At 44.3% G+C, this 12,764-nt stretch overlaps 1 protein-coding gene across 3 annotated transcripts in view; it reads left to right on the forward strand.

Moving 5' to 3' along the window:
- Window positions 1-12,764, forward strand: part of LARGE1 (LARGE xylosyl- and glucuronyltransferase 1) — a 273,403-nt gene that overhangs the window by 65,687 nt on the left and 194,952 nt on the right. For all 3 annotated transcript variants that reach the window (XM_065415070.1, XM_065415078.1, XM_065415086.1), the window contains exons 2-3: window positions 5,636-5,937; window positions 12,302-12,384. In XM_065415070.1, coding sequence (XP_065271142.1) covers window positions 5,636-5,937; window positions 12,302-12,384 — 385 coding nt within the window. The remainder of the gene's footprint in view (window positions 1-5,635; window positions 5,938-12,301; window positions 12,385-12,764) is intronic.

A 12,764-nucleotide genomic window follows, 5' to 3' on the forward strand; every position in this document is an offset into this window, starting at 1 on the left:
AAAAAAGTTTGGAGACCACTGGTCTAGGCATGGACAGTGTAGTTACTAACTCAGTTAAATGAGATATGGTAGGCAGTGCCTTTATGTCAAGAATTTTTCACTCCTGATCATTTTAGCAGAAACATCTAGACAATGTACTTACCTAGTGGTGTCAACATGGTATTAGGAGCCAAGAATTCAAGGGTTCTATTCCTGACCCTGCCACTAGGGTTACCATATTTCAGCAAGCAAAAAAGAGGACGGGAGGAGCCCCGCCCCGTCCTGCCCTAGCCCCGCCCCTGCCCCTCCCACTTCCCTCCCCCCTCAGAACCCCCGACCCTCCCCCCGCTCCTTGTCCCCTGACTGCCCCCTCCTGAGACCCTCCCCTCATCCTAACTGGCCCCCTAGGACCCTACCCCCTACCTGTACCCTGATTGCCCCAACCCTTATCCACACCCCCACCCCCAGACAGACCCCTGGGACTCCCACGCCCCATCCAACCACTCCCCACCCCGACAGCCCCCCCCAGAACTCCCGACCCATCTAAACCCCTCTGCTCCCTGTCCCCTGACTGCTCCAATCCCTCTCCCCACCCCTGCCCCCTGACAGCCCCGCCCCCAGAACTCCCAACCCCCCCCCCCCCGCTCCTTGTCCCCTGACTGCCCCCTCCTGGGACCCCTGCTCCTAACTGCCCTCCAGAACCCCACCCCCTACCTAAGCCTCCCTGTCCCTTGTCCCCTAACTGCCCCCTCCTAAGACCCCCCCACCCTAACTGCCCCCCAGGACCCTACCCCCTACCTGTACCCTGACTGCCCAAAACCTTCTCCACCCCGCCCAGAAAGCCCCCCCCCGAACTCCCGACCCCCCCCGTCTCTTGACTGCCCCCTCCAAAATCTCCCTGCCCCTTCTCCGACCCCCTGCCCCCCTTGTTGTTGGCCTTCGCCTAACGTCTCTGTGAACTTGCTCAGGAACGGCCTGAGCCGTTCGTCCCGGCACGCTGGGCAGGAGGGGCGGGGGAGGAGCTCCAGACTGCCGGAGGCGATCTGCGAATGCAGGGAGGTAGGGAGGGAGTGATCTCTGCTGCAAGGGAGAGGAGGAGGGGCTCTCTCTGGCTGTCGGAGCCCCATGTAAGTGGCACCATCCGGCCGGCTGCCCTGTTAGCCGCGCGCGCTCTGCATGGGGGGGGGGGGGAAGTCCGGACATTTATAAATTCCCCCCGGATGCTATTTTTAGCTCAAAAAGCCGGACATGTCCGGGGGAATCCGGACGAATGGTAACCCTACCTGCCACTGACTCAGTTTGTGACCTTGGGCAAATTACACATCTGGGCTGTGAATGGACGACCTTGTAACTAAGGAGGGTCATTTTGAGACTGTGGTTGGGTGAGGGAGCCTGCAAGGAAAAACGCCTTCCTGTGCTCCAGGAAATGGTATAAGTGCCCAGTAGGTGGCACTCTTCTCTCTTCATGGAGGATACGTCTTATTAGCCGAGATTGTCAGGGATGCAACTTCATGCTCTGGGTCCCATAGTCACTGATTGCCAAATACTGGGACTGGACGACAGGGGATGGATCACTTGATAATTGCCATGTTCTGTTCATACCTTCTGAAGCATCTGGCACTGGCCACTGTCAGAAGACAGGATATTGGGCTTGATGGAGCATTGGTCTGACCCAGTATGGCCATTCTTATGTTCTTAACCTCTTTGATCTTCAATTTCTCCATATGTAAGATAGGGATAAAACGATAGAATTATTTTTTTTAACTGTTAATATATTTGTATGGATTCATTAAGGGTTAAGACATGGGAAGCAGTTTGCGATCTACCATTCCTACTGTGATGATAAACCACTGCCTTCTGGCTACCATACCATAATTACTCCAGTTTTTCAGTGTTTAGTTTGTGGTCTATAGCTGTGAAATTTAGCAAGTCATTATTTATTTCTTAGGTAAAATGTTATTAGCAAGAAGGATTGGGGTAAAAGGCTTGACACCAGTATAAAAATAAAATAGGCGTGAGCCTGCTTAGGACCAAACATGGATCAGCAACACCAAGTGAAGAACAAAAATGAATAGCCCTATTAATATTTGTTACAGCATTCAAAAGCTTTCTAGTTGCCTCACAGCACAATGTCTGATTCCTTGTATTCTTACCTGGGCAAGCTCTCAGACCAAACTCACGCAGTTCCCATTATGAATGGTTTCATTTTATTTTGATTTAGGTTAAATAAAAAATGCCCATATATCAGCGTAGAGCATCCTAAAGTGCAGTACAACCAACTCAACCCTCCTATCTAGCAGCATAATCAATCAAATACTAGCTCTTCTTTATATCAGCATGTACCTCAGTCCACCTACCTTTCCTTAAAAGCCAGGTGAAACAAATATACATAATGTTCTTAAGGTGATCATGGGCTAAGTCAAGTGGGCATAGAGATTAAGCCTGTATATCAAACTATTCTGCAACATTAAGAAACTCCTAAGAGAGGTTCATCTGTAATTATATGTGCACTGAAGCCAATGTCTCTGCAAGTCTCCATCCACACAAGAATACTTAACGCTCACAATACCAGTACTGCCAACCCTAAGCTTTCAGAAATCCTGAGCCATGTCCCCAAAATCAGGAATTTGGTTTAATAATCATGTTGGGGGTTTTTTTGTGTTTAGTTTTTAAGTTTTGGATTCTTTTTATTTGCTTTCCAATCTGAGCCTTTAGGTTAAACCAGTTCATATTTTCGGGCTTTTCTCTGAACCCATGAGTAGAGTCCTGTGCGGATACAAATTTATATCCACGGATATAAATCGGCATCCGCAGGGCTCTTCCGAGAACTGCAATGGCAAAAGGAGCAGAGTGTGGGGCCACTCTCCCAGTAGCCAGTGCCCCATGCCGGCAGCACCTCTGGCACTGCTCTACCACCTCCAGCCCTGTCCTTCAGCGCAGCTATACAGACCCAGACAGGAGGCGCAGTAAGCTGCGTAGAAGAGACAAGGACAGGGCTGGGGGTGGTACAGCTGCATGGGAGGAGCTGCCAGCACAGGGCGCTGACTCCTGGGAGCGGCGGCCCCACGTTCTACTCCTTTCGCCTCTGCAGTTCCTGGGAGAGCCCTGTGGATACTGATTTATATCCGTGGATATAAATATCTGCGGATATATATTTGTGTCCACACAGGGCTCTACCCATGAGGACTAAAAACTTCCTTGTCTTTTAAATGAAAGCTGAGATTTTCACAGTCACTTGCCTCCAGTAGTTGGGGTTTTAAGGAAAACACCTTCTATTGCGAGTCTAGTGAGAAAATCACAAGTTGGTAAGAAAGCAATGCTGTGCAGAGGAAGTTGCTGCAGTAGCCCTTATGAGATTCTCTGGAGGAAAAATAACCTCTCTGTATTTAACACTTTCTATGTAGAACTTCATATCAAATAGCTAGGCTTGGCAGGATTCAGTTTAAATCAGTAGATTTCAGTAAACGTCGATTTCAGCTGACACAGTGAAATCAATGAAACAAAGATTGATTGGTAACAGTGGGCGGGAGTGCAACCTCCTCCCATTGCGCCTACATGTCACCAGCCCTGCAGCAAAAATTTTGAATTTTTACCAAAAAAAAGTTTGAAGGGCATAAAAAAATTGTCATCAATAACTATAGAATTGGTTGCATTTTAAAAAAAAAATTGAAATGATAAGGAAAACGTTGTTGCTGATTTTTAACATGTTTTGGACAGCTCTAAACAATAGGTAGTTTTGCTAATGTTAGATTTTTGTGTTGACTATTCCCGAATGAGGTGGGGTCCAGTGGAAAGAAAAGGACGCGATCCATAAAAATTGTGTCATAATGCATATTCATAAGGGGGCAGGTTAAGGCTGCTCAGGCAACTCTGAATCTGGCATCTTCCTAACTGTTGTGTGCTTGGCTTTGCAAGCTTAAGAAAATGTTGTGTTTTGTTTTGTTGATGTTAAAAAATAACTATTTGGGATTTTTTAACAAGTTACAAATATTAGTAAACAAGCATCAGAATTCTGTCTTTAAACACATTTACAAACTCAGGCATACTTATCAAACGTATTCATATTTTTAAAAAATCAAACAGGATTTGGGAGAGGGGAACTAATAGCGCATGCATATTTGTTTGTGTGTGTGTATCTGATGTGCAACAGTGGAGGCTTGAAAACTGGTTCTCATTTCTATAGCAGTTTTTCATAACCTCAGTTTGAGGAGTTTAGCACTGATCAAGTAAGTCAGAAACAGTAGAGTGAAGCAGGAGATGAACAGGGTCTTTGCAGCAGGGAGATAAATTTGAGAACGAGGTGATTTCCTGGTAATAAGGATAGCTCAGCAATAACTGTATGATTTTGTGTTTTCTAAGGCTAGGTCTACACTGCAGCGGGGGTCCGACCTAAGATACGCAACTTCAGCTACGTGAATACCGTAGCTGAAGTTGCGTATTTTAGGTCGGCTTACCTAGCGGTGAGGACGCGGGAAAGTCGACCGCTGCCGCCGACTCCGCTGCCGCCTCCTGCCGAGGTGGATTTCCAGAGTCGACGGCAGAGCGATCAGGGATCGATTTTACCGCGTCTTCACTAGACGCGGTAAGTCGATCCCCGAAAAACCGATTGCTACCCGCCGGATCGGCGGGTAGTGAAGACAAAGCCTAAGCCACTCACAAATTGGTGACTGCTTGATAAAGCCAGTGTGATAGTGCACAGTGCAGAGGATTGTTAAACAGTGCAGCCTTTTTAAATGCGTGTGAGCGGAAAGTTTATTTTTGAGAAGTACTCGGTACAAGGCATTCACCCATCATCCTCATTGCAATGACGTGTTGCAGTGAACTTAGCCCTTGTTAACTGCAGACTGTCTTGCTACTCTGTGGACACCTGTAACCATTCATTTTTATTGGTCTCATTTAATTTTAACTGAAAATTATTTAACACTAGATTTGTTTTTTTTTAATCACCTCTCAAACATTTGCCATGAATATATTGCTCTGTTAAAAGCAATTTGGAAGAATGTCTCTGTCACTAAAAGATTGGCTGCCTCTCTCCATTTTCTCTCTCTAAACCCTTGTGGCAATAACACACCTGGAACAGACGGTGGAATGATCCTCTCTTGGGTACATTATATGTAATTATGTTTTCCTTCTCATGCATCTTGGGTCTCTCCTGAGTGATGTAAATCACTCCCTCACACATGAAATCATGCAGGGTCAATTCTTGGCAAGATGTGACACCTGAAATGCTGCAATTTTTTGGGTGAGGGAATAGAAAAAATACTTTGTCTCATACATTTTTTAAAAAACATTTTCTTCCCTCACTGTATATTAATTGTCACTGCCTCTAACAATATATTAATTGTCATTATATTAAATCCTCCTGTTCCTCATTATCTTCCAGTTCTGGCCCTGATTCTGGCAAACTCCCCTGTCCAAGACAGACATGCTCATCTTTATATATGTACTTAAATTCCCTTGAAGTTAATGGGACTTGAAGTCAGTAGGCCTGAAGCACTTGCCTAACGTTAACCATGTGCTTAAGTGTTTTCTTGAATCGGGACCTTAGTCTATATAAGAGGTGGATTTATTTGAAAGAATTGTCTGTTTTCGCTATGTAAAGCACACACAAAATGTTAACCCTGCTCTCATCCAGATATTATTTTCCATCCCTTAGATGGGAAGGCGGTGTCGCTGTCGCCAATCGAATCTCAGCCCCATAGCCCTCATTACACAGCTTCGAACCAGCGGGAGCGGGAGAGCTTGGAAATACGCATGCGGGAGGTGGAGGAGGAGAACCGGGCGCTCCGCAAGCAGCTCAGCCTGGCGCAGAGCCGGAGCCCAACACACCGTCGTGGCAATCATTCAAAAACCTACTCCATGGAGGAGGGGACTGGGGACAGTGAGAGCCTGCGGGCTGGCATCGTGGCAGGGAACAGCTCAGAGTGTGGGCAGCAGCCAGCAGTGGAGAAGTGTGAGGTAAAACAAAAAGCATTACCAGAAACAATGAATGCGGGGGAAGGGGGGATTTATTCACCCAAGGAGTGTGCTTCTGAAAATGCTGCAATTCCCTGCAAGAGATGTTGTGCAGTAAATTCTAATAGATTTACAGTATACTTTGCTTTTGTCGTCTTTTGATACTCTTGAAAATATTAATTTTTCTTCCTTATGTTGGTCTCTCTTGTTATTTGGCTGATGTCTTGTTTTTGAGTCTCATGGTCCAGATTCAGGTGTAAACCAGCCTCTATTGACTGCACTAAAGCAACGCTGATATACTTCAGCTGTGAATCTGGCCCCAGATGTTTCCAAATGAGCTGATAAGGATACAGTGCTTTTTAAAACCTTACTTCCTTGTTTGTGCACCAGCCATCCTGTCAGCACAACTCTGAATTTCTGTTCCTTAGATTGCTGCTGTCTAATCTGTTTGCTTTTCTGAATTGCCTATCAATGGAGTATCTAGTAGCAGCTGATGCAGAGCCACATGTTCTATACAATTAGCTACTGCAGACTCTTGTAGGAGAGGTTGGTCAATTCCATGGGCTTGGGATATGGGGGTGTCTGTTTTTGAGTAGTCGTTCATTTTATGCCTGCATGTTTGCAGTGGATGTCATGTAAACATTCAACTATATGATTGTATCTGCAAATCAGGTAGCTGGACATCTAAATGATATCAACATGCATCCACAAATTTTCAGGTGTAAAATGGGAAGCCAGGGTGAGGCCTAGTTCAAAATGAAGCCAAACTGGCAGGGGCAGGAGGGTCAAAAATAGATTACTCACCCCCATTAAAAAATTAACATGTTTAATCTGATACCTGTCACTCATTTTTTCTTGTTTTTTTCCTGAAAAAATAGAAGATGAAAAATCATATGATTGAGGGGCAAAAATTAGTCTTAATTATCTCTTCATATAAAATTAAGTCTGCTGTCTATTCAGCTGACAAATTTGATGTATCTATTAAAACTAAAACACAGGTTTCCAGTGCTAGGCTTTTTTTCTGACAATCAAAATATGTAATACTGGGGCTAAAGGTGGGGAGTCAGACTTCTTCCTCCAAACAATGAGGGTCTGATCTTGCTCTTTGTGTAATACAGGAGAGATTTGCCATAGAATTCAGTGGCAGGAGGATAAGGCCCTAAGTAAATAAATTTGACCTTCCTTCTTATTCTTAGTCGAGTACTGGTTAGTTCAGTCCTAGCCTCAATGCCCTCAACCAATTTAGGGCAAATGAATAGCTGTTAAAAAAGATAATAGTTTAAGTGGCCTTCCAGAAATACATGTGCTTCCTCTGTGGGGTTTAGCTGGAGGCAATGGTTATATAAAACATGAAACCTCACTGTGCATGCCGTCCCCTATCTAACCACATGCAATATTGATAACGAAATAACTTTTCCTTCTTCTTAAGGAATTCACATTATAATTCAGTGACAGCAATGGAAGTTTAATTTTAACTTCCCTATTATCAGATTTGCCAGGGGTCTCATTGTTTATGCTATTACTGGAGATGCCAGCTCTGTGTTTGTGTGTGTGAGGGCAGTATGCCTTCCCACACACACACACATATTTAGTTTTTCAAAATTTGGAGGTATTAACTGAATCTTTCTACATTTCTGACCTAAGAGCGCTTGTAGCAAGGCTTGGGGTGTGGAGTAGAGAAGGGGAAGGGTCTGGGAAGCAGTACAAAAGAAGGGGCGAGGCTAGAGCTCTGTGGGAGAATAAAAGTGCTGGTACTAGACTGTTGATCACAGTCAAGGAGCTCTTTAAATCTTGAAACATTTAATAACTCTCCATTTGGGGTAGTTTTAATAATAATAAAACATTTGAAAATGCAATTAAATGTGATTAAAATTTATTCTCTGATAACACGATTTCTGTGATAATATTTATGATTTAGCTGATGATATTTAACATTTTATAGCATGTGCAACATATTCCAGCCCAGCCACCACTTCCTATTGTGTCCTGTGGGCTGGGATAGCTGTTCTGATGGGGTAATGTAGCATGAGGGGCAGAGAAGTCTGATCAGGTCTGTGGTCATTCTCATCTCTTGCTTACATTAGCTAGATCCAAGTCTTGTGAAAGTTCTATGTCTTGCCCTTGTAGACCTCCCACTACTAGTGGACAGATGTATTGTTGTGGCGGAATGTAGCTGTTGTGGGAGATTATCATTGCAGAAGGAGAGGCGCTGTTAGGTTGCTATGGGCTATGTCATGGAGGGCTTTGAATATCCAGACAATGGTTTAGAACTGGACTTAGCACAGAGCAGAGCACTGGGGAGATGTCTTCATGGTGGTGGTCTGCTACATTTTGTGGCAGCTGGAGCTTTCTCAGGGTATGTGGCTTCATACTTGGATATGAGTTGCAGATTTGAGTGTGGAAGTTGTCACATGCACCACAAGTCAATATCTAAATTGTTCAGCCATCTGGCTTCATCATTAAAACTAGCAAGGTGTTGCACTTCATCCTCCAATCTTCTATTTGTGCACTTCTCTACCACACGTTTAACTGTCCTCATCGCTGCCTTGCGGTCACACTGAAGATTGGGCTAAACCAAATTTCTGCATTAGGGCAGCCATTCTGGTGGTTCCAGTCAGCAGCTTGTTAAACCAAGTCCAGGAGCTGTGTCCCAAGCTGCAAACGAGTGGTCATAGGTTAGGGCTTCTAATGTTTGTCAGCATGCCTGCCTCTCGGTACTAGAGTGGCTTTCACTCTGTGAGGACATAGCTGTTGACCTCACTATGCCCTGGTTCATCTGAGATTGGTGTTGGGCTGGCAACACTGGACATGAATACATGAGTGGCTGCTGCTAAAGGATGTCGCAAAGTCAGTCATAGTAAGCCAGCAGTAATTGCAGGTTGCGTAAGTGTTTTCTTCCAGAGCCATGCAGATCTTCTGTGCATTGCTTACTTGCATCTTTTGTCAGCCTTGGATGCAGCAGGTTGTTTTCATCCATCATAGCTCTCCAGGCAGTTTTCAGGATGATGGCATCTCCTTGAAGTTTTGGGGAGCCATATAGGCCAATACATATAAATTAGATGTTAATGTGTGGCTAAGAGAACCACTAATAGTACGGGTGGCTGTGTTCAGCTCCGAGTCAATGAGATGCATGTGCTGACTTCTGCCCCAAACTGCTGCCCAATATCAGCGAGAGAGGTATCCATCCCCATGTATGTTCTTATCAGCCTTAGTTGTTGGTAGATCATAGGTAAGTAATTTAAAAAGAATAGGAGCTAGAACAGATCCTTGCAGGAGTCCATCACAGAGATGCCTAAGTTCACTAACTTTGTCTCCAGCTTGCAAGATCAAGGTCCAATTCTTTATCATTTCCATGAAGAACTGCACAAACTTGGCTGTCAGCCCCACATGCCAGACAGTGTCATATGCAGCTGACAAGTCTCATCAGGACAGCACCAACTTTTTTGTCCTTCTTGAAGGCATCTTCAATGTCTTGTGTTAGACAAGCGACTTGGTCTTGAGTACATTGTCTTGAAGACCATTGTCCCAGAGGTTACAATGCATGAATCAGTGTGGCCAGGTCTGGGTCTGATAGGATGGATAGAATCTTCTAGCCAGTTGCAGATGGAAGTGGGTATCCAGGAGCATCGAGGAATTTCAAAAGGATCTATGGCTGCTGACCAATTTAGTAATCTGAGGGAGATGTCCTTGATAGTGAGGAATATTACAGAGGAGGCAAGTTCTCTGAAGTGCCTACCTCTTCCTGCTAGCATCACTCAGTCTTGCCTGGATTTAAATGGCTCCTCAACCAGGTGCTGAATTTGGGTAGGCATAAAGAAAGCTGGGAGATGGCGCTGTTTGCCTTTGAGCGAAGGGAGATATAGAACAGGGTTGTGTCTGTGTATTGTTGATGCTGCAGCCCATCTTGTCTCACCAGCTTTCCCAGTGGCTTTGTACAAATGTTGAATAATATCTGGGGGAGGACTAAGCCTTGCAGCACACTGCAGGTGAAGTCTTTGGAAGTTGGGGGACCAGCTATCCATAATAACCCTCTGAAATATTCCAGGACATTTTTGTTCATTCCCACAGCATCTTGGAGGCAGGACAGGAGCATCTGGTGATCAATAGTATCAAGTGCTGCAAAGAGGTCCAGCAGGTGTCCTATGGATGTTTTTCCCTTGTCTCTGGGCCGGAGGAAGTCATTCAACAGAGCAACAAGTACCGTCTTTCTATTGTGCTCTGGCCTGAAGCCTGACTAAGGGGGATCTAGGACATTGGCAGCTGACAGGTGGCATGAGAGACAATTTTTTGGTAACTTCTCAACCAACTTGCTTAGAAAAGGGAGATTAGAGACAGGATAGGCTCATGCTAACACAGTTTAGAATCTGATTTTTCTGGTCAGGACAGACCAGGCAAAACTGTGCTTGTAAGCAATATTGTGTCTAAGCCCAGTCCATAACATGGCTTCAGAATGATTGTACATGGTCTACAATCACCAGAAGAAAGTAGAGTTTAAGCTGTGTATAAAACTGGTCTGCTAACATGACTTTAATTGACAGTAAGGGCTTAGATCTCCATAAAGCCATAGATAAATTGGGAGACACCCAGATGGGAGACTATCAAAAATATACTGGAATCCAAGTCTATAGATTCAGCAGTTATAGGTTAAACTGCTGTTACTCTGGCAACCTATCTTGTTTTGTTATATCAGGATGGTGACGCGGGGTCTGATCTTGCTAAGTGCTGAATGGCCTCAACTCCACTGACTTCAGTGTGAGTTTATAGCATTGAATACCTCACAGCATCACTCCCAAAGTTTGCTGCAATAAATCTAATGTGACTGATACCTAAAGCTACAATTTTGGCAAGGAATTTTTTTTAGTAAATTTTGTAGCAGAGATGCATGGAAAAAATAAGTCACAGAAAGGTCACCAGTAGTTTTTGCTACATCAACATACACAATAATATAGTGGGGCGGGGGGCTGAAAGGTGAGGCCCTGGGAGTGAGGGCGAAGAGCGAGCCCACCCTGCACTCACCCCAGAGCAGTGGCTCCTGTCCCATGGAGTTGGGCCCAGCTCCCTGATGTGGGCGTTGCAACCTGGTGCTTGGGGACACAGCACCTCTCAGGTTTGCCCATCTGTCCCCTGTAGATGGAGACAGAGGGGCAGATGGGTCAAACCTGAGGGATGCTAACCAAATACGTTTTTACCGCCATTTCAAAGATTTCACAAACTCTACTCAAATTTATCATTTATGTGACCTTGTGACAAAATTATAGCCCTACTGATACCTAACACATGGTGCAGCTCTTCTTCCTGCCACCCACCACTCCAGATTCTGGTTGTACGGATAATACATGTCTCTCAAACCTACAGATCGTCCCAGCCTGTGTTACAGTCCACTTTTGGGGACTGCTGACTATGTGAGGAGTGAGAATTCCTATTTGTTCTCTGCATAGTGGACTCCCTCCAGAAAGTGAGAGCTGTCTGAGTGAGAAACTAGCTAGCCAAGCTTCAAATGGAAACCAGCTAGGCATCCCTACAGTTTCACAGCAATGTCCCGTTTCAGAGCTTTGTTCTCAGCGTGGTGAGCTCTCCTTGCCCTCTTTGTTCATTTAAAAAAAAAAAAAGGAAGAGTGGGGGATGTTCAAATCAAAATCCGTAAAGGTTAATTTTCTATTTCCCAAAGCAATGGCAATGATTTACTGTGAAACATTCAGAGCAGGGTAAATGAACGACGTTCATGTTAGTTGATAATTATTGCTGGGGACCTTTCCCTACCCCTCCTTGAGCCTAACAGAAGAACTTGCCAAACCTCTGCCTCAGATTCAAAGGAGGGTGGGGAGAAGAGTTAAAACTATTCTTGTGTCTTCCTCCGTCTTGCTCCACCTCATATTAAAAGCTAAATAACCATATTTAGTTTTTACATGATGTAAAATTCCTGAACGTGTCTGCTTATAGCAAACATACATACATTTGTAAATCTCAGTACAGAAGATAAAACAGTGTTTAAAATGTCTGCACATATTTGCGTACTTTGAATAGTATACACAGAAATTTTATATATGTGTGTGTGTGTGTGTGTGTGTAATGCATACACACACAAATATAAAATACTTGCACAGTTGATAAATACAATGCCTTTCCTACATCAGATGTAATTTAGCAACAGTAATGACTTTGGAATGATGATGGTGTTATAACTCAATTAAAATGTTTTTAACAAAACTGCCTCAAGTGGGCTGCAAACAGCTGCAGACCACCCACTCCGATCTCCAACAATTGCCGCAATAAATATAGCCCTGTCATGTATGTTTTCTCTTTCATGAATGATAAAACACAAAAAAAGGCTTTATTTTTGTTCCTTTTGTGTCCTTTTCTCCCTCAGACGATCCATGTCGCCATTGTTTGTGCTGGATACAACGCCAGTCGGGATGTTGTCACGCTTGTCAAATCGGTCTTATTTCACAGGTAAAAGTGGCTTTCTCTTCTTGTATGTTGTAAGAGAGGTTGGGACTTACATCTACCCCCCACTGTGCCAGGAGTAGTTTACAACTCCCCCTTCATGCAGACTTCTGTAGTGGGCTCATGGATCAGTGGTCCAGTCAGTTACACCCAATTCCTTATGGGAGCATAGGGACTGTATCTGTCTATCTGTACTATAAAATGCCTAGCACACTTGAGTGATGTAAAATAATAATATAATACTCATTAGGCCTAGGTCTAATAGTTTATGGCACAGGTGTAGATAGGAATTTGAGATTTATATACAAACATGGCGATTATGTTGCCACAGCCTACAGTTTACACCATATTTTTCCAAAGTAGACCTGTTACCGTACACAATATAC

Source organism: Emys orbicularis, chromosome 1, assembly GCF_028017835.1.
Source record: "Emys orbicularis isolate rEmyOrb1 chromosome 1, rEmyOrb1.hap1, whole genome shotgun sequence".
Taxonomy (NCBI): Eukaryota; Metazoa; Chordata; order Testudines; family Emydidae; genus Emys; species Emys orbicularis.